The 21,792-nt window shown below is 42.9% G+C and overlaps 1 protein-coding gene across 2 annotated transcripts in view; it reads right to left on the bottom strand.

The window, feature by feature from the left end:
• CLIC5 (chloride intracellular channel 5) overlaps positions 1 to 21,792 on the bottom strand; it is a 183,535-nt gene that overhangs the window by 43,166 nt on the left and 118,577 nt on the right. For both annotated transcript variants that reach the window (XM_037842311.1, XM_037842312.1), the window contains exons 2-4: positions 16,651 to 16,760; positions 11,606 to 11,731; positions 4,059 to 4,165 (exon numbers count right to left, since the gene is read on the bottom strand). In XM_037842311.1, coding sequence (XP_037698239.1) covers positions 4,059 to 4,165; positions 11,606 to 11,731; positions 16,651 to 16,760 — 343 coding nt within the window. The remainder of the gene's footprint in view (positions 1 to 4,058; positions 4,166 to 11,605; positions 11,732 to 16,650; positions 16,761 to 21,792) is intronic.

Genomic DNA, 21,792 nt, shown 5'->3' with positions numbered 1-21,792 from the left:
AGGCTGAATCCTGTCACAGTAGACAAAGGGGACCTGGATCTGGCAATCACAGAAGGGGGAGGCAGTGGAGCAATAGGCATCAAAACAGTACAAAACCACAACCTTGGGAGACAAAGAGAAATGCAGTGATACTGAAGGCCTAACAGTGAGGAGAGGCCACTGACAAATTTTGAAGTATACTTGGGAGAAGAGGGAAATACACCAAGAAAGTGGGAAACAAAGTTAGAAAAGAGACTAAGTGGGAGAGAGATTTGGAAGCACTGCTTAAGAAAAAAATTAAAAAAAAAAAAAAAACAGGAGCTGAAGCAGCAGTTTCTGATGCCAATATCTGTGCTTGCCCTGTTTTAGCAAACTCAATAATCAAAGCTAACATGTAATGAGCAATTACTATGTGCCAGGCACTGTGCTAAAGGATTTACATACACTGACATAAAATAAATGAATCTACATTACCAGCCTTGGATATGTTATTAATTGCCTTATTTGGCAGATGAAGAAATTAAAGGTATTATTAAGTCAGTTTTATGGATGTGTAAACAGAGGCTCAGAGAAAACAAGTCTCTTAGACAAAGTTGCACAGCTAGAAATAGCAGAGCTTGGAAAAAATCCACATCTGTAATTGCATTGTAATGTTTTAAAGCTCCTAACAGACAGTTAATTCATTGAGGGTAATGACTTTGTCTTATTCATCTTGCCAACTCTAGAACCTAGCATAGTGCCTGGCACACAAGAAATGCCCAATAAACATTAGCTTGGATTTTTAGCCACTCCATGTAATCTTTGTTGAATGACTCAATGAATGAGAAAACTAATGGACAAGTCTCCTCTGGGGTGGCTCCCATGGAAGAGGGGTTGAGCTCTGGTACCTAGGTACTTTTGAGACTTTATGAAACAACAGGGAAGTTTTGGATGGCCATTCCTGCATCCATCACAGGAGTGGAGAGGGATCCAACATGCAGAGCCATTTAATGGTGTTGGGTTTTCCATGCTCTGATACTGAGAAGGCAGGAAAGGACCACAGCAGGCACGTGTATGAAGTGTGGGGGCATTAGAAAACAAGAAGATAGGAAGGAAGGGCTCTGCTCAAGAGAAAAAAAAATTGAAAAATAAGAGGGACAATCTGAAGAAAGGCATTGGAGAAATAGATGCAAAGCCGAAGATCCAGAGGGAAAAACAGGAATATGGCATATGAAGCCCTGTCCATGGAGACCTGGAGTCTAATGCTGATGCTCTTGCAGAGACCTGTGAACGGCTGCGGAAAACAGAGCTCGGACAAAGCAGATTGGGGTGTGGCGGACGGTCTCCCACACAGGCTGATGTGTGGGGTGGGGCCATGGTGTGGTTGATCGGACCCCAGCACGGGATGGAGAGGCAAGCCCCACCGGAGCCTTGGCCTCCGGCTTACTGAGCCTAAGAACTTTTGGATCCAGCTGACCACAATTGGGGAGTATGGGGAGGGGGAAATGAAAAGTAAAGGGGAGGGGGGAGTGAGCAAGTTATAGTCACAATGAAGAAATGTGGGGAGATGAAGAACAAAAAATTGGGATCTTGGAGAACAGGCTCCCTGGGAAAGCAGAAATGCAGGAGCTTTGAAATTTGCAAATGAGTTAGGGGAAGAAGGAGTCATGAGGGTAAAACCCAGTACAGAGAAAACCAGGGTGAAACAGAAGAAGGGAAAACAATGAAAATTGGAGAGTATTGAGTTTATAAGAAACTGATATGCAGTGTTTGGTGGAAAACGTTGCTTTGGCTTTGGGAATAGGAGAACTGTAAATATGGATAATATGTAAATACCGTTTATAATTTAAAAAGCCTGGAAGCCTCAAATGAGATAATTTTTGCAAGGCCACTTCGACAAGTAGGATGGAAGATGTTTGTGCTAGAGAAGAGGGTCTGGGGTGTGGTGCCAGGAACTCAGGCTGCAAGAGCCATCTCTGCCCCTTGGAGCTAAGACAAGTCATTGATGTTCTCATTTGCCTCCACGTCCTCTGCTGAGAAAACAGCAGTGACCGTCCCTTCTCCCGGATAACTCCGAGGGTCTGTATTAGCGTCCTGGGGCTGCCATATCAAATCACTGCAAACTTGTGGCTTCAAACAACAGAAATGTAACTTCTCACAGTTCTGGAGGCAAGTGGTCTGAGATCAGGGTGTCGGCAGGGCCATTTGCGTGTCTCTGTCATCTGCAGCACCACTCCAATCTCTGCCTCTGTCTTCACTCTGCTGTCTTCTCAGTCTCTCTGGGTCCTCTCGTCTTCTTATAAGGACGCTAGTCATCAGATCTAGGGCCCACCCTAAATCCAGGATGATCTCATCGTGAGGTCCTTAACTAATGACATCTGGTCCCATTCTGAGCTTTCACTCTGTGGACATGAATTTGTTTTGGGGGGTGGGGGAAGGCACCGTTCAGCCCACTACAAGGTCAAGCAGCAATGGAGCCAGAACGCCAAGTATATGTAAAGTATTTTCCACGTTTCTTTTTGCATTGTTACTGAAAGGCCACTCTTGTCATGGGGCCTGCTTACACACTGCTGATGGCTGCCTGTGGCCTCAGGATAAAATCCATGTTCCCCAGGCAGCACCGTGGGCTCCAGCGTCTTCTCCCAATCTCCCTGACCTTCACTTTCTCTCATGCTCCCCACGTCCTCCACCCTGTTTTCAGCCAAACGATTCCCCTCAGTCTTTATGACCCCATTGCAACTCTTCTCAAGAAGCTTTCTCAAAGTACTGTGAGGCAAATTCTTGGTCCTGCTTGGAACATCTTTGACAGGAATTGTTCTGACCTTTCACTTGGGCAGTTAAACCCCCTTCCGTTAGATCATCATTTATCTCTTACGTTGTTATTTGACCTTTTGTGAACTTAAGTCTTTCCTCCTGCACCAGCTGGGCCTGGAAGACTGAATACTGGGAGAGTGTCCTTTTCTTCTTCGAAGCCCCAAGATCTAGTTCTGTGTCTGGCACCATCCTGGTCCTCAGGAGCTGTTGGTGAGCTGGTCACTTCCACTGCACCCCCTGTTCCCCTGCCCCACAACAAATATTTTCTCTCTCACCTCATGCACAGCTGCCTTTCCTGTCACCTTGGTCCAAAGAGATGCTTTTCTCCTCTGAGCTCTTGGCATATCTAGCATCTACTACCTTTGGGCCATTCATTCATTCACTCATTCACTCATTCATTCACAAATATTTTTGAAGCCCTCACACTGCTTGGCTCTGTGCAAGGTTCCCAGCTAGTAAAGATGCCTCTCTATCTGGTCTGAGGGCAAGAGAACTCAGTCGCCTTTTTTCCTTTTCCTCACTGATCCTGGTACAGTTCTTCAGAAGTTACACATCCTCGATTTGATGGGTTTATTCAACTCGCTTTAGCTAATTCTTAAAGAACAATGCTAGAATAAGGAATTAAAGTGCTGCGAGCCAAATCATGAAGCTCAGACTCCTCTCAAGGCACCACCAAAGAATCACGTCCTGAGACCTGTGGCCAATGCCAGGGCTTGCAGGCCAAGCAGAGGCTGAGTCTAGGCTTTGAGAGGCAACTTCCCCAGCACCCTCTGAACTTGCAATAGGGTAGAAAGAGTAGAGGGTCAGGCATCTGCCATCAGCAGTCACCACTGTTGGGGCTGTGCTGGCCGTCCCATGGCCTCTGAACCACCCCTGAGAAATCTTTCAGGAATGAGAGGGAAGCTGGAATGGGTTGTTCCAACCAGGACTTCCTGTGAACACAGGCTGGGTCCTGAATTTGACAAATAGACAGTAGTAAGGCTGAAGCAGGACTTTTTTCAGCTGTGCATTATGTAGTGCTGTTGCATCCAAACTGCATCCCTCCCTTCAGTTCAGCAACAAGGCACATGGCTATCCTCCTGAACTAGCCAGGCAGCAGATAAGGCAGGATCTACAACCACTTCCTGGCATCAAGGGGGACACATGGTTTGGGTGTGGGGGGCAAATAAGAAAGCAGCATTGGTTTCAGAGAGTTCTCTGACCTGAGTATCTGAGATGCCCATGGCAAACTGAGCATGCAGGAAACTGACATTGCCAGGGACTCTTGATGGAAAAGAGTCACTCACCAGCATTGTTTTGCTGCTTTGTGTTTTTGATGTAGGCTGAGAACTTGGAGAAGATGTCGATGCCTGCCGTGTTGGATTCCCGGTGTTTCGCTGCCAGTTTGGGGTATCTGGAATGAAAGACATAGGTTCTAGGGTCAGTGAGCCCTAGAATCTCCTTTAAGGGGGAGCCTGCTCCCATCACGATGAGCATCACTCCCTTTGCTAGTTGGATCTACAAAATCTTGTGGGTTATTACCCTCCTCCAGCAGTGCAGATGGGCACTCTCAGCCCCAGTTCACTGATAAAGGAAACTAGAAGCCAGCAAGGCAAGCAGAACTGTTGACACAGTCTGTTGGAGAAGGAACAAGAATGCCATTCAGAGAGTCCAGGTGATGTCCTCTTCTTGGGACCACCAACAGTGATACACCAGTGAAAAGGCTCTAATCAAAATTCTGAATGAAATTACCTCTATATGAGGTGGGATCCCTGACATTTCCCTGACCTACATTAAAATATGCATCCACTGCCATTCCTGCAATTATGATCCTAACTGCACAATCTAATAGTTCCTTGCTCCTAACAATTCTAGGAGCAAGGAACTATTAGGTACTTAGCCATGAAGCTTCCAAACCATTTCTTGAAAGGAAAGAGATCCATTGTCCTCTGAAATATCCTTCCCATTCTTGTTTATGTGCAGTTTAAGTTGCAGAAACGACCAGTCTCCATCAGCAGAACATGTGTTTTCGATTGTTTCATTTCTAAGCATAAAGATAGATTTGCAATGACCCAGCCCCTCTCCCTTGCACAGTATTTTGTTTTGAAGCCAGAAGAATACAAGATGCAGACTGGGGTTAGGACTGTTGTCTGTGCTCTTGAGCTTGGACAAGGTAAATTTGACCCCATTAGCATCATCAAACCAAGCAATTCTAATTTTTTTTAAAAAAATATTTTTTTCACAAACATTCTATGTTCATAGCCAGGGGTAATGCACAGAGGAGATGGGGAATGATTACCTTCTTATTATTATCAATTAATGTGGACCTTTGCAGTCACTGGCTGAATACTTGTCTACTGTGAGCTATTTGGTTGCTTTATGTCTAAAAAGCCAAATGCTAATGTTTTAAATAATATGAAACAAAAAAGTCTTTACATTTGTTTGCTGTTCTTACGTTTTGTTCCTCAACTGGCCCATTATCTAAGACTGGCCACTCCTAAGGCCATGTTAGGTGGTATTTAATTTCAGAGATATTGCCATCGGAAGGGCCTTGAGAAAGTTAGTGGATCTAGCCTTTGGTCATCAAGCAGCTAAGGAAGGCTTTATTGTCCTCATTTTACAGGGAAGGCACTAGGAGACCAGAGAGGTTAAATAACGATTTATGGATAAGAAATAGTGGAGGGAAAACTAGAACCCGGTTTCCCGCCCCTACATCAGTGGTCTTCCCACTATATTATCCTGCTTCTCTGATAACAGCAAAAGCTAACTTGCACTGATTGCCCACCCTGCCCCAGGTACTGTTCTAACCCCTTTCCATGTATTAACCATTTACTCCTCACAACAATTCTATTGGTACTATAGTTAGCCTCATTCACTCCCAAGGTCCTTGGCTAAGGTGGCAGAGCCAGGATTGCAACCCAGGCAGTGTCACTTTGGAAGCCAAGCTCTCATGTTACATGTTCTGCTGCCTCTCATGGACCCTGTTGTTTACCCTCAAAGCCCCAAAGCCCTCAGGGCTTGGCTGAGTGCCCTCTATCCATCAGGAAGGAGGCACACTCTGCATGGGATCTGCAGCTACACGTCTTCCTGGATATTCTGAGAGTTATCAAATTCATCTTCTGTTACTGGAGGCATGAAACAAGGTTTCCTGCAAGATGCTAGGTAATCTGCCAAGACTTGGACACTTAGGCTCATCATTCCTTATTTTGGCCTACTTGCAGAATCTGCATGCTCTTAGAATTGAATGTCTTAAATTATTATTAATAAATGCCAAGGGCTCTTTTTTCCTGCTTGACAATGTAAGGAGAGAAGGCCTAGAAAATGTATTTTCAGTGGACAATTTGTTTTGGGTTTGTTTCGTTTTGCTTTGTACCATCATTTGGTCAGACTTCTAGCAATATGACAACTTCTTCATAATCAGAGTAGTTCCATGTGAACAGGTAGTACCAAACCCAAGATGGGCAACAAAGGGCTACATATCCAGGGGGAATGTGGTGTCGTTCCATTTTTTTAAGCACTATGGTTCACTGAGACTTTACTGTATAGCATAATGTGTCCATTGAAGTTTGTCCTCGTGGAAAGAATGTTCCAAGATGTTAACCTCCCAGATTTCAGTAACTAGATTTGAGGAGGCTACTATACAGGATGTTAAGTGCATCATTTTAGCTCCATATTTACACCATATATTAAATATGTAAATATAGTGCGCAACAGAGTACATTCTATTTCTCTAACAGAACAGTGGTAAACAGTGTTTTCATTCACAGGAACATCCTTAAAATAAAATTGTGATGTGGCCTGACGACAACGAGTTGGACCAAATTCAGCCTCCCACCTGTTTTTTCACAGCCAGTGACCTAAGAATGGGTTGAATGGGTCACCCAGTTTAAATGGTTGAAAAAAAAAATCAAAAGGATATTATAGTGTGACAGCTGAAAATTATGTGAAATTCAAAATTCAGTGTCCATAAATCAAGTTTTATTGAACTCAGCCACGCCCATTCATTTACATAGTGTCTCTGGCTGCCTCTGTGCTACACCAGTGGGATCAAGTAGTTGTGCAGAGACAGAATGGCCTGCAAAGCTGAAAATATATACTATCTGGCCCTTTACAGAAAAAGCTTTCTGACCCCTGAGCTAACTGATAAACAGTTCTCTCTGTTTTCCTTTTAAGATAACTTATTTCAAATGCATTCACCTTAAACATGCTCTTAACTTTCATTCCAGGAAATAAAACAGCTGGTCTTTCACAAAAAAAAAAAAAAAAAAAAAATCTGTAAACATAGACTTGTAGCAAAAAAAAAAAAAAGAAATTGCAGATGATAAGTGCTCTCATTGGCTAAGAGTCCCAGCTGACTTCTCACCGCCTAGCCACAGGCTGCCGAGCCTGAACAAAAGGACCCTGTGCAATGAAACCAACCTGAACAGAACGCCTACCAAAGCCAGGCTGTGTGCCTGGTGCTTGGGTACACTGGTGAGAAAAAGAGACAGTCCCCGCCTTTGCTGATTCTGGGGCCCTCTCCTGGCATTTCAAATTTTGACCCTTCTTTTTCTAATGACCCTTCACTTTCTAATGAGTAAAGTGGAAGGATGTCCTCTCTCTCCCTTCTCCATTATTCCTGCTTCTTCACCAAACCAAACCCTCACTTGAGAAGCAGGTGAATGCTTCTGACTTTTCTGATCCTTGAGTGTGTGCCCATTTGTCTTGTCTCTGCTACTTAAGCAAGAGATCCTTGGAGGTGGGCAGGGGTCTGGCTCACTCATTAAAAGAGATCCCTTTGGGATCTATGGTTTTAGGACCTAAGGGCCACTGAGTGTCCTTACGATTGCATCTGGGAGGCAGCCACAAAAGAGCCAGTGACCTCTCTTTCTAAATCTTTAAAGGCTACCATTTAATGAGCTCTTACTCCATGTCAGGCAATAGACTGTTTTACAGTCCAAATAGTATTATCCTCTACAATGTCCCTGGGAGCTCATTATCATGGCCCTTATTTTATAGAGGGGAGAGGTTTTAAGTAATTTTCCTGTAGCAGGGAATACTCACAGCCAGTAAGCATCCCTGTGCTGCTCTCTCAGCTAGGCTAGAGTCATGTGACTAGATTCTGGCCAATGGGATGGAAAAGGAAGTGATGTAACCACTCACAGGCTTGACCCTTAAAAACATGGTCCTTCTTCTTGTCTCTTTCCCTGCTGAAGGGGCCTTGGAGGCTACGTGTTACAAAAGCTTCAAGATGGAGGAGGAGCCCACTACCTACTCAGGCTTTGCGTGAGTGAGAAATAAACCCATATTGTGTTAAGCCATCGATGTGGTGGCTGACTTGATCTGGTGGCATAGCACAGCCTAGCACTAAGCAGTAGGGAATTGAACACAAGTCACTCTGACCCCAAAGTCCACACTCTTAGCCACCATGCCATTCTGTGGGAGGTACAGAGGGTGAGTCTCTATCTGCTAGAGGTTGGAGGAACATTCTTGCTTTGCTTTGTTTAGTTTTTCCTACTGTGAGATATCTCTATAATTTTTTTTTAAATAATGAATTCAAAGTGTCTTCCAATTCTGGCAGCATTCTGAGCTCTGTTAATACTCAGTGCATACTTACTTGCTAGACGACTGACAAAATGACATGCCTTGTGAGTAGACTTTGTCAGTTTACCCTCCTGAAATTTTATCGCAACACAGATGCACCAGGATTATTTTAAACAACAGCCAACTCTGGGAAAGCACTTTGAGAAACTCATGGGATGATGGAACTTGGGCTGAAAGGCATCTTAGAGACTGTAGCTTCACCCTCACACTTTAGAGATGAGGAAACAGAGGAAGTGAGAAGGAAGGCGCTTGCCCAAGGTCTCACAACAAACCCTGGTAGAAATGTGGCCAGAGTTAGGTCTCCTGGCTCTCAGCTCTGAATCTGATTAGCTTGGGCCATTCCATGGAGATGCATGGGAAGGGCCAGCATGTCTGAACAATAATCCCAGCACTTCCTTTTTGAGCATTAACTGGCTCGTATAAGTAAAGTTTCTAATTTCATTTAGAAACTACCTGAGACTTCCTAGATTCCTCATTTTAACACCAAATGGTCTGTGGGACTAAATGTGATTTAAAAAAAATTATTGTAGTGTTTGTATGTGGTTTTTTTCCTTTAAAAAATAAAGCCAAGGGGAAAAAGGCTCCCTCAACTTCTTGGCTCTCTGGTGGAGCTTACAAACAGCAGTGTGATGAGAAACACATGGCAGACCAGCACTTGGTGAACAGTTACAGGGGTTTTTCTACCCCCTAGGGAACCAGGAGGTCATGGCCTCAGGACAGGCTGAGCCCACCACCCAGCCCGAGTGGCGAGGAAGCCAGGAGAGGCTGGTGGGTTGCTGTGGGTGACCAGCAGGACTCTGCAGGTGGGCTGATGCTTAGGCTTGGTAGTATTCCTGGGAGGTAATTGTGGCACCTGCCCTGGTCTGACTGGCACAGGGGGCATCTAAGTGGCACTCCTGGGGGGCTCTGGAGAGCTTGATGGTCTCATCACTAGATGCCCCCTCCATGGCAGCCTTCCAGAGATGTGCAATTTAACAATGCTGAGATTCTGCCACCTGGGAGTGGTGGTTCATTAGGTCACTAACCTGGCAGGAATGTACTTAGTAAAAGCTCCTACATACAACTGCAGTCCAGGAAAGGGCCTGGAGCAGAGGAACAGAACTCAGGAGAGGGAATGAGGCAGGGAGGGAGGAGAGGAGAGAGCTTCTGCATCCAGCAGTGCTTAGCCCTATCTGGATCAGGGACACTTTGGAGAATCTGACGAAAGCCACTGACCCTCCACTGGAAGAATGTACATGAACACGTGGGACATACAATTACAGGGATCTCATGACATCTCTGTCCCATTGTGGATAAAGTTAGAAAAACGGCCTGGGAAAGGCACAGTTGGACTGGGGATGGAGAGTTTGGGGAGCCTGGCTAAGGGTGGGTGTGAAGAATGAGAGAGCAGGGATGACTCTTGGGGTCATCCTTTCACAGAGGAGGAAACTGAGGCCTGGAGCAGAGAAGGGACTGGTTCAAGGTGCAACCGCACATCACGAGCAGAGCTAGGAGCAGACCCCAGGCCTCGCTTCAGCCAGTCCCACACCCCCTCGATCCACCCACCTGGCAAAGGGCCAGGTGGGACACTCTGCTCCTCTCCTCCTTCCAGCTTCAATTTTCCATTCCCTAATGGCCTGGGTGAAGCAGTCACTCTTGAGTAGGGGTATTATTTCTAACAGGGAAAATGGTAACTTTACCGTGGACTTTTCCCTCTGAATCTCCCAGGCAAAGTCGAAACTTTATTTAGTTATTGGAAGTAGCATTTGCTTCAAGTGGGATTTCAAACCAGGACTGGCAATGAGGTTGAGTCCCAGGGGAGGGGGTGGTGCCTGGACCCCCTCAGGGCTCAGGGCACTTTCAGCACAGTGGCTGGGCTGCTGTCCTGTTTGGAGATGTCTGTGTCTTCCGGGGGTGTTACATGTGAGCCTGCCCTGTTGGTTTAAGTGATGCACTTATTTAAAGTCTATACTCAGCTGCTTCCAGTGGCCTTGGGGTAGCTTTCCATTCTCAGTGTGAAAACAAACTGTCCTAACATCTATGACAGAGAATACTTTTTAGGAAGACTGTTTAAGGCTTAATCAGAGCATGACAGGGAGTTTTAAATTTTTAACAATAATTCACTAGATGTGTAACCTTGGGCAAATTAGTTAACCTCTCCATGCCTCAGTTTCCCCAAGTGTAAAATGAGAATAATAAAGCGCCTACCTCCCAGGGCTGCTATGAGGATTAAAGAATCATATTAGTTAAGTGCTTCAAACAGTGCCTGATACAAGTGTTGATAAATAAATACAACTTTGAAATAAATGCAAGATGGTGAATTTTAGCAATCATGTTGCACTTATTTTACTCCCTAAGTATTGCTCTTCTACCCCCATTTTCTGCCGTTGTCTTAGCTCAGCCCGCGTATGTCTTGCCTGGGCTTCCACCAGTTGGCTCCTCCTAACTGATTTCTCTGCCTCTTTCTTAACCATCCTCTGCCCTCCTTGCTTCTCCTCACCAACCCCCTCCTCCCAAATAAGTCATAAAATGGACTTTCCCATTCCTTTGCTAAAAACTTTAGTGGCTACCCTACAGGATAAAGTTCCTGCTTTACTGTATATGTAATATTATTTTTCTGTTTTTTTAATTGTTGCAATTATTTTAATCCCTGATTACACATACTATAATGAGCAAATCTAGCATCCAGTAAATATTAGAACTCATTGCTTTTCTCCATACAACTATTTTCCATCAGTAGCTACTTATCTACCCAACAAGAATTGATGGCTGTCATGGGCTCTCCTCTCCTGTGTCCATTTTCAGGAAAGGGGTTGCTATCTCCCAGTTTTTTCATCTGTTTAATTAAGCTTTATGACTCTTACTTATACCTCAGTGTGATTTGAAGTCACTGGGTTACGTCTCTCCTGGCTTACTTTCATTTCTTCAGCCTTTTAACTCTCATTCTGAAATGAGGAAGGCTTTGCCCTCACTGGAGGGCCTATTTTGGGGGCAGGAGGAGTGATTGCCTTTCCAGTGCTCCTAAAAGCTCTGGTTTAAGAGGGAGGAATCCACTCCTCTTCATGGGCCTTATCTGCTCTTGGAGTGGGCTTTGTGTAGCTGCTTCAAGTTTGGCAGCCCTTTGGGGGTGTGGAAGGGCATCCTAGACTTTTCTCTTTGAAAAGAAGGTCCTATACTCTAGATTGATGAGGTCCCTCTGGGAATCTATCTTCTCAAAGTTAACACTACACTTTCCTGATTCCAACATGGACCCCTTCCCTTTCGTTAGCTCCAGAAATAAGCAGCTCTTTACTTTTCAGGGGTTAAGTTCTCCTCCAAGAACTCCTCGATCTTATTGACATCTGTCTTCACGTCTCCATTGAAGGTCAGGAAGGGTGGATGGGTTCCTGGGGCTAGGTTGTGCAGGTCAGCTGGTTTTCTGTAGAGAGAATGAAATTTAGTTACTGTTTTACACAAAGGTGCTTCATGTTCAAGAAAATGTAGGGCTTCAAATTGGAAATTAAACTCCTTATGCTGTCCAACATGCCTGCCAGCCAAAACAGATTTATAGGGTGGGACGGAGGGCAGGTGAGGTTGGAGAAAGTTCTGAAGGGATGGTGTGTCACAGCAAGAAAGGAACAAGTCAAGATAATGGAGTTGATACTATCGAAGTAGTAGAGAATAATTACAATGTACATCTAAATAATGCTAAGCTTTAATTACCTGGAAGAGAGGTTGGGCTTTGTTTCAAAAATTTAACAAAAATCACTATACAGAATCCCAAATTTTTAGAAATTAGTGAACTGAAGCACATTTTCATCCTAAGAGACGTCTTCTCTCAAATGCAAAGTAGTTGCGATTTGGGTCATTTTTTTTTTTTCATGTTTGGAATACCCCTATGCTGTGTAAGTTAAATTCTAATATCCAATAACATCTAACAGTCCATCTTTTGTGAGATTCAAAAGAACACTGTAAAATATATAAACAGCCCCTAATATAGTCTTTGGGTATCCATGAAAAGAAGCAAACTATTAGATTGAAAACAAAACTATCAAATAAAAAAGATACCCTCAAAAGTCTTGTTCATTGCTAAGTGTCTAACATGGGCACACTACAGGTCATTGTGAAAACTCATGGCTTTATGTCCAACACACCCAAGTTCAACATTATTGCTCAATAAACACCTGAGGTGCAACTAGCTTCTCCCTATCGAGGATTCTACAAGAACTTGACATTACTAGATAAGAAGATATCTGAAAGAAAGCTTGAGCTGTCGAGGACCAAGAATTGTGCCTGGCATATAGTAAATATATATTTTAAATGACTATGCCAATAAAACATGCATTTTTATTTAAAAAGAATAACTTTAGCTACAAAATTAGATTTTGTCTGAAGTTGGTGAAAACTTCAATCCAATTATGAAAGTTTTGGATTACAATTGAATATAGAGAGAACCAATTGGCAATTATGGTTGAGTCTTGGTACTCCTACCATGTTCTTACTTTTACAGTATTTCTATTTGGAACTTAGTTCATGCACAGACTATTATTAAATTTTGAGTATTGGTCAAATTTTGTGCCCAAGTTTTACTAGAAAGTTATTGCTTTTCTTGAACTATTATTTTGATTCTGCACAATATTCAGGATTTGAAAATTTTCTGAGTCAGAAATTATACCTTTCTTTTTTTTTAAAATGAGGGTAGTTACATGTTAGGTTAGGTTAAAATGAACTTATTTTCCAAGTAAACATGTCTTTCATTTTCTAATGGGTCTCAAAACATAGTATTTGCTTTATGGAAGTTATTTCTTTTTACAGCAAGCTTTTCTGGGACCTGTATGATCTTTTAGGTGAAGAATAATAGACACCAAATTCGGTCCCTATGAAAAGAGAAGTCATCTTGGTGAGCCTGTGGGATTCTGGGGCACGCACTGAAAAATCTAGGATAACCAAAGCAACAGTGAATTTTTTTTTTTTTTCCTGTGGAAGAAGAGATCCAAAAGTCCTAAATTATCCAGAGATGAAGGCCGAGATGATGGAGAAGGTGAAATCCTGGAAAACACATCCAATCAAATGAATGAACAAGTAATGGATTGAACTTTCTGCACTTAGCCTACAGCAATGCTAAGGGCCCTTTCTGGTTTGAGCTGGGGAGCTGAGAGCACTAACTACCTGTGTGAAGGGGCTGTGGTGTTAAAGGCATGTGCGGCAGGAAGGGAAGAGCCCTGTGTTTGATGTGGAGCCTGTGAACACTCAAAGACCTGGTTCTGTGCTTTTGCCAATGAATGAAAAAAAAACAAGGATGGGGCAGGATGAGGGGGAGAAGCGGTAGCCAAATTGGGCAAAATAAGGAGGGAGAGGGTTGAACTAAGAAAAGAGTGAGAAAGAAGGGGGATAATGATGGAGAATTCTATGGGCAGGGTTGGGACGCCAGATTCACCCCAAATGCTTTCTCGAAGAATGCAACATTTTTGTGGGAGTCGGGAATGGAAAACATTGGATGGGGGAGCTGAAAAATTAAAAAAAAACGAAAACAATGGGGGAAGAGGAATCTGTAATGAAATGAATTCCTGCGTAATCAGTTTGGGAAGGGAAGAGAAGAATTTCAATTACGGTGTTACTCCCATATAGTTCCCCAAACATACAGCCTCTCCAGCTGCATTCTATGGCACTTGGAACTCCTTAGACAGTTGAGACTGAAGGTATTTTTAAAATCTAATTTACTTTCTCCCTCTGTTTACTTTGTGTGTGTCTCCATTTCAGACAAATAAAGGACATTCTTTAGTTTCTCCTCCTATTTTTTATAGCTGGCGCAAGGCAGAAGTGCCTGGGTTCTCAGCTGGAAGGGAAGATCTATACTGACTTTATTTTTCAGCAATTAATTCTCTGTAGCTTACAGATACAGAAATTTGTTATTTTTCCATCTGGGACTCTAGAGAATGATGACCTCTGGAGCCTGGCACCCTTAGTAAACAATGGCTATGGCCCCTGAAGCTCAACTGGACACAGCCAGTGGGATGCTGGTCAGCTGCAGCTCTCTCTCTCCCTCCCTTACACACACACACACACACACACACACACACACAGAGTAAGAAAGTTTAAAAAGCTCCCTTATCTATAAAACTGAAGTGGTGATACTTGCTTGGTCTACCTCAAAGGGGTGCTGGGAGGATCAGATGTGACAACAGATATGAAAGAGCAATATAAGCATCCAAAAAATGCTGGGGTTGCTTCTTCTCCCTTTCTCGTCTCCAGCCAAACATACACTTCCACTTTTACAGATGATAACTCAGAGACCTCCAATTCTTCATTGAAGGAAGCTCTTCTTTCAAACTGAATGAGTGAGTGTCCTACTCTCTTAAGTTATCACAGATAATAACCACAGCACTGATCTCCATGTTCACTTATTTGATATTAGTTGAGGGCCTGATATGAGCTAGTTGCTATGGATGATACAAAAAACTTATCGTATGAGCTCTCTTTGTCTCTGAGGGATTTGAAGTCTCATTTGAAAGACAAAACAAACTCAAAAGAGACAGCCTGGGGTCTTATAAAGAACATGGTGTTTTAACCAAAGAAGACCAGGTTTTCAGTAGAAGCCCCTTCAATGTCTAGCTGGGCAACTAGATGTAAGTGTCAGTCTCATTTTCCTTGTATAAAATGGAGAAGCAAGACCTCCTTCACAGGGTTACCTATCATATTGTTTTTTGTGGGAAAGAACACACTACTTGCAAAGGATTAGGACTGTAGATATTGTAACTCAGTGAAAAGCTAAATAATGAAGCAAGGCGATATAGAGAACAGGATCTGCATGAGTTTGGGGGGAGTTTGGGTTGATAGGATGCATCTGAGAGTACTGGGGTGTGGGGTGCAGCGGTGCATCGGGAGGCTTCACAGAAAAGATGGGGCTGAGGCTGAGCCTGGGGACGGGGCACAATCTGTCGAGACTGAAGGGAAAGTCTGTTTTCGACTGAGGAAGCATCCTATCCAAGGGCTGGAGGTTCGCAGGAACGAGAGCAGCAGAAGCTAGGCCAGCCTGACAGAGGAAGACAGATCACCGAGAGAAGTGTTGGGAGATAATGTTGGGAAGAAACCGGGAAAAGACCAAGGAGGGCTGTGAATGCATTTATTCCATGGGCAATGGAAGCATCAGGTAGTTTTCTGAGCAGGGGGTGGAGGGGGTGGAGGTGGTGGGGTGTGGGAGGACAACACTATTAGAGGACTGTTTTAGGAAGAAAAACCTCATGTTGATATACAGGATGGATTAGAGAGAGAAAAGCACCTGGAAGAGGAAAGACCAACTTGAAGAACAAAGAAACAGGCTGGCAATGGTGCAACCTGAACCAGGCCGTGGGCTTTGATAAAGGAAAGGAGACCTTGGATATGTTAGTGCAATGGGAAAATGTCCTCGACTTGGCAATTGATTGACCATGGGGATGGCGAGAGAAAAGAGCTGGAAGTAACTCCAAAGTTTCAATGCCTAGAAAATGGAAGAACAAAGGAATTCAGGAGAGGAGCCCATTTCAAAGAAAAAAATGATGTGTACAATTTTAAACACATAGAGTGTAAAGTGATGAAAGAACATCCAAATGGAAACATCTCAACAATAGCTAGGGCTCTGGGTCTGGAATAATTCACACAAAGGCCCCAGGGACACTATGCCAGGCTTCCCAGGGAAGAAGGTAGAGGCAGAAGAGACATGCTCAGGAACTGAGCCTCCAGCTGTGGCACATTTAAAGGAGAGGTGGGTGAAAGGCCAGCACAGAAGAAAGAAACAGAATATGTTCTGTAAGACTTCTGATCTTGATATGACTTCTGATCTTAAATGATGCCTGGTATTTTTAACAGGCATTAAACTAAACTTGAATAACAGAACTCGAGTAACTCCATACTATAATCCAGAACTCTCACTCTAAGCAATTTTAAAGATAGGAAGATAACATGGGAAATGGTTTGGATCTCAAAGCCCTGAAGACTTAGACTGTTACCCCTGGGTCCTTACTAGGGTCCCCCAAGACGGGGGCACTGGTACCACTGGAATGGCTAATTCTTGTATTTTTAGATGTCTGTGCCTGTCTCTGCATCAGACTTTCTTAGTTAAATGCAACGTCCATTTTTCCTTCTTCGTTGCTAATTGACCCTTTCAAATCAGGGCAGCAAAGTGCTCGGCCCCACCTGAGATCATTGCTTCTGCGGCCTCCCTTGTAACTAGGTTGGGTGGGGGGGTGCTTTGGGACTCAGTTCTGGGCAATAAGGTGTAAGAAGGATGCTGGGGGCCATGGGAAGGCTTTTGCCCTTCCTTGTGGAAGGTTCTCTGTTCCTTGCAATTAAACACATTTCTCATTAAACAGTGTCATTTACCTTTTCAGATCCACAGTGGTGACATTGAACACAACTCCTTTCAGCCAGAGGATCATAAAGAGGCGCTGAGAGAAAGGACAGTTGCCAATGCTTTCCCCATCAATTCCAGCCTAGAGAGAAGAAAACCAGAGTCCTGAGTTGGCATTTGCAAATTAGCAAGATGGAATAGAGGATTTTAACACCAAAACACTGGTCTGAAGAGAACTTAATAAAACTGTGTCCCAGTCTTGTGTCAAAGAATAGTAAGCACATCTTATTCATTTTTGTCCCCCTAATGTCCATCTATGGCAACACCTGGTACAGTGCTATACCTCAATAAATTCTTGCTGAATTGAATTTGAGTTTCAAGCATGGTGAATATATAGAATTGTAATATTCTGAAACCTTAGAACCATAGAGTCTCAGTGTAAGAAGTATCTTCAACATCACATAGTCTAACACAAATGATACTGGAACACCAACTTATATACCCGCAAGTAGTCTTCGTTTATGTTTTAATATCTCCACAGAGATATTATATATCTCAAAGCAGTCCTAACTGAGGAGAACTCTAACAATTAGAAATGCTTTTCTTTAGCTATACCTAGCCAAAAATATGTTCCTCTGTATTTTACCCTCTTCTACCTTACTCCCTGAGGATGTCATGAATACAAGTACTTCAGATTTTGACCCCATCTCCCTAGAGAGAGACTAGCTAGACTAGTCAGCACACTCAAGAGTTTAATTCCCCCTTAGTAGCTCTAACTAGTACTTGACCCTCAGTGTCAATAAACCATTCATTTGTTAAATTATTCTATCATCCAACAAACAGGTACTGACTATGGTTACGTGCAAGGCACTGGACAAAACTGCGCAAGGAATTCAAAAATGTATTTCCTCAGGGACCGTGTGGCCTTCTGTGGGGTGGCTGGGGGTAAGACAGGAATACAGTCTCAGCTAACATTAGTGAGTGCTTACATACTTCTGCTCATTAAATTTCCCTTTCCTGTTATCCTCCTCAAAATAGTGGTTTTTTTTTTTTTTTTTTACATGTCTACTCTACTTCTGAGAGGGCTGCAGAACCATGAATTTTATAAAGGATTCATCTCAAGCAAACAAAAAAGTTTGGCGAACCGGCCTCTGTATAATTTGTTCCTATTAAGTGGTTTATTGGCCCCAACTTGGTACTTAGAGGAAGAAATAACCCGCTCGCTCTTGCCTCTGATGTTGGCTCCACTGAAAACACTGGCTCCATCAGGCAGCCGAGGCACCCGAGGGCATGGGGAGTAGGGGCCCCCAGGCTCACTCACACAGCTGCCTAACTTCATTTATGGAAACTCAAAACCAACCAACATCCTGGAATGGGTGCTTACCAAGATTTTTTTTTGAAAGAGAGGGAGGAAAAGCATTCAGTTGGGGAGGCCCTTTTCAGACATAAGAGCCTAATTCAGTGCTTAGTTCTACTTTGCAAATCGCACCCAGCAAGAGGCTCAGGTTTATAATGGAAAACTGGAGCCTTTTACAGTGTTGGTTGTAGGTAATTGCTATGAAATTACAGTTATTCTACCTCCCTCTTTACCACACCAAGAACCCCACTCCCTATTCAGTTCTCACTTTTCCTCGGTGCTGGAAAAAAAACCTGCCCTGAAAAGCAGAGACTGTGTGGGCTCTGCTATGTAAAATCTGAAAGGTGGGGGGGGGCACAATGGTTGGCACCCCACCTGCCAACAGAGCTACAGTTACTGATAAGGCCCTAACCTGCAGGTCACACTCAGAACAGGCAATTGTTAATTTAATAACAGCTTGGTGTTAACTTGGATTTATGATGTCAGGTCCCTAAGACATTCCTTTCCAAGAAGCACTGACTGGTACCTGTTTTTTGGACCTGTAAGTCAGTCATCCTGACAAGGGACTTTCTTTCCAGGGCCAGTTATAAGGTGAATGACAGGTGGAGAATTTTTTTTTAAAGAAAAATGAAAGCCATATCCACATATTGTCATCTGTTTTTTGGGGGGTGGTGGTGATGGTGAGGGAATTGAAGGTGGAATAAATAATGTAAAATAAGTAAAATATTGGTTCTCCCCTTAGCTCCAAATTTTTTTTTCATATCATAATACTTTTAATAATAAGAACTAATGTCTATATTGCCAGGCATTGCTCTATATACTTGACATTTGTTATTAACTCATTCCTTCCTCATGGGAACCCTGTGAAGTAGGATATTGTCTCCCTTTAACAAATGAGGAAACTGAGGCACAGAAAGGTGAAGTAACTGGCCTAAGGGTCCCACTGTGGTGAAGAAAAGACTTGAACCCAGCGGTCTGTGGTGAAGGCAGGACTTGAATCCAGCGGTCTGCCTCCGGATCCAGTACTCTCAACCACCAAGCCTGGAGTCCAACCTGAGGGCCCAGACAGGTAACACGGTTGCCAAGGCCACAGAGACGGGGCGTGATGGGGCTGGAACTGGATGCACACATCCTATCCTCCAGCCCGTGAGCGGTCACTATTGCCGGAGGTGTGAGTGAGGTGGCTTCCACAGCTCCCCACATTTTCACTGTGTCTTATTACTATCGTCTTTAATCACGATTCTAGGCCTAGTAAACAAGTCTTCAAAGGGCCAGTAAAACAAAACTGTGAAGACTCTGTAACTTACCTTCCCTGTTTCTGCATCTCTCTCTCAGCTTCCTCTTTCCTTCTCTTGTCAAAACTCACCAGTTCTGTGGCCCTGATAAACCATTTATTTGTTCAACTCATGGGTTAAATGTGGCGAGGGTATGGCAACCACTTGACACATCAACTAAGAGGAACCCGGTGGCGCTCAGCAGAACCTGCACCTAGAAAAGTGTGAGGGAAAGCCCACATGGACTTTGTTCCAAAGAGTCTGTGAGCAATGGGGGCTGGACACAGACATGAAAGTAGGGGAGTGTTAAAAGGAGACCGGAGTACAGCTAGCGGCAAACTTCCAAGTTCACGATTCTGCTTTCCCATGGGCCCAGTGCAAGCACATAATTGCCAGCTATAACCCAAAGTACTTCCTGTTCCCTCGATATAGTCTATAAAGCTGTTATAAAATATTATATGGCATATAATATCATATATGACAATATTAATACTAGCATAATGTGATTATATAGGTTGTATACATTATATGTTAGATGCTGGGTAATTCATATTATGTTCTATGAGAAACTGTCCTTCATGTGTTCTCTACCTCTATATGGTGAGCCTGGTTCCCCCAAAGCCACAGGCCAGGTTTTAATGACTTTGCATTCAGTTGCAACAAGCACCCGTGCCTGACAGTTGATAGTCACTGCCTGTTGGAATGGAGGCATGTCGAGGGGAGGGTGAGCTCGCTCCCTTTTTATGCCTTGAGGATCTCAAAAGTCTGATGCTGGAGCTCTGAAGAAGGTCCTGAAAAGAAAGCTTGTGATGTGTAGCACTTAATAGCAGGAGACCATGGTTCTAGTCCTATCTCTGCCTCTGGCAACAAAGTCACCTCCCCTTTTCTGGCCTTATTTCTTCATCGGCAAAAGGAGGGCATAGGCTTCATGCCCCAGAAGCCATTTCACTTATAACTTCCTGCAATTCTGTGAATTCGAATGGCTAATTCAGATTTATTTAAGACAGTGGTTCACAAACTTTTTGGTCTCAGAACATTGTTGGAAATCCTGAAGAGTTTTGGTTTATGTGGATTATACTATAGATATTTACGTATTATAAATTAAAACTGAGATATATTTTAAATGTTTATTATATATGTATTTAAATATAACAATAATAAATCTATTAAATGTTAACGTTATTATATACTCATTTAAATATAACAATAATAAACCTATTACATGTTAACATAAATAGCATATTTATAAAAGAATTATATTTTTGAAAATAAAACAAATTTAGTGAGAATTGTGGCATTGTTCTGCATTTTATTTTCAATATCTTTAATGTATGGCTTAATAAAAGACATTCTCAACTCCTTCTGCAATCTGTTGCTATTTCGTTGATGTACATGAAGAAACTATGGTCTCATACAGATATATATTTGGAAAGAGGAGAAGTATTTCAATAGCCTTTTCAGATAATTGTGGATATTCTTCTTCAATACCACATGGAGACTCAACAAATGGTAATTTCTTAAAAGCTAGTTGATATGTGGAATTTGAAACCATATCAAATTCTATTCTGTTTCTTGGTTTTACTAAAATCCATTGGTCTGCCTTGCATTTTGAATGGACGTTTTACCCATGAATGATTTGGTAACATCACGAATTTGTCATTTGGGAAACAGTGTCTCGGTGAATTGTGTAGCTTTTCAAAATGCTTATACATTTCATTATAAAATATCAAAAAAACCTCTTTCATAAATGAGTTTCAGAAAAGTTTGTTGGAAAGTTACCAAGCTCATGCATTTTCCAAAATCCCAATTTTCTTTTGAATGCTTGTATTTTATCTCTGGCTATAAGTACTATCCATTGTTATCTTTGAAATGACTATCTCACTTCATTGATTTTCTAGAATATTTCTGACAAATACCAAGCCTGAATAACCATAGTTTGTCTGCCAGTTGCCCTTTCAAGTTAAAATCTGTATTCCGTGAAAGAAGTGACTAGTTCAGCTCATAACTCAATCACACAAGTGCTCTTTCTCAGGCGAAAGTTTTTTGTGCACTTCCTATCTCATCACCCAGAATATTTAAAAGACATACTCAAGGGTTGAAGTTTAATTTCATTAGATAAGTTTTACAGCTTCATTAAGGACATTTTTAATGAGATTGGCTTTTTTCCCACCTGCATGTGCATGACTTACTAGTACAGTCCAGTGCCACAGCCTTGATTCAGGCTAAGGCATCAGGAGTTTTACTCACCAAAAGTCAGCATGGAGAGAAAGGCATACCATCTTCATATTACTTTGAAAACAGTTGTGACTGCTCAGACCCCCTGTAATAGTCTTGGGGATACACTTTAGCCCCTCCTTTTTATTGGTAAGGAAATAGGCCCAGCAAGGTTAGGTGACTTGCCCATGGCTGCACAGCCTTGTCCAGTGGCCGAATCAAGGATCTAACTCCTGCTTCCCCATTCCTAGCTTTTCACTACAGCAGGCTGGTTGTTATCTTTCAGGAATAAGTGTCAAAGTGGTAAATTCCACATGAAGAGGACTTTC

The sequence above is a fragment of the Choloepus didactylus genome, chromosome 7, assembly GCF_015220235.1.
Source record: "Choloepus didactylus isolate mChoDid1 chromosome 7, mChoDid1.pri, whole genome shotgun sequence".
In the NCBI taxonomy this organism is placed as follows: domain Eukaryota; kingdom Metazoa; phylum Chordata; class Mammalia; order Pilosa; family Megalonychidae; genus Choloepus; species Choloepus didactylus.
This window is presented reverse-complemented; position numbering and strand designations above follow the sequence as displayed.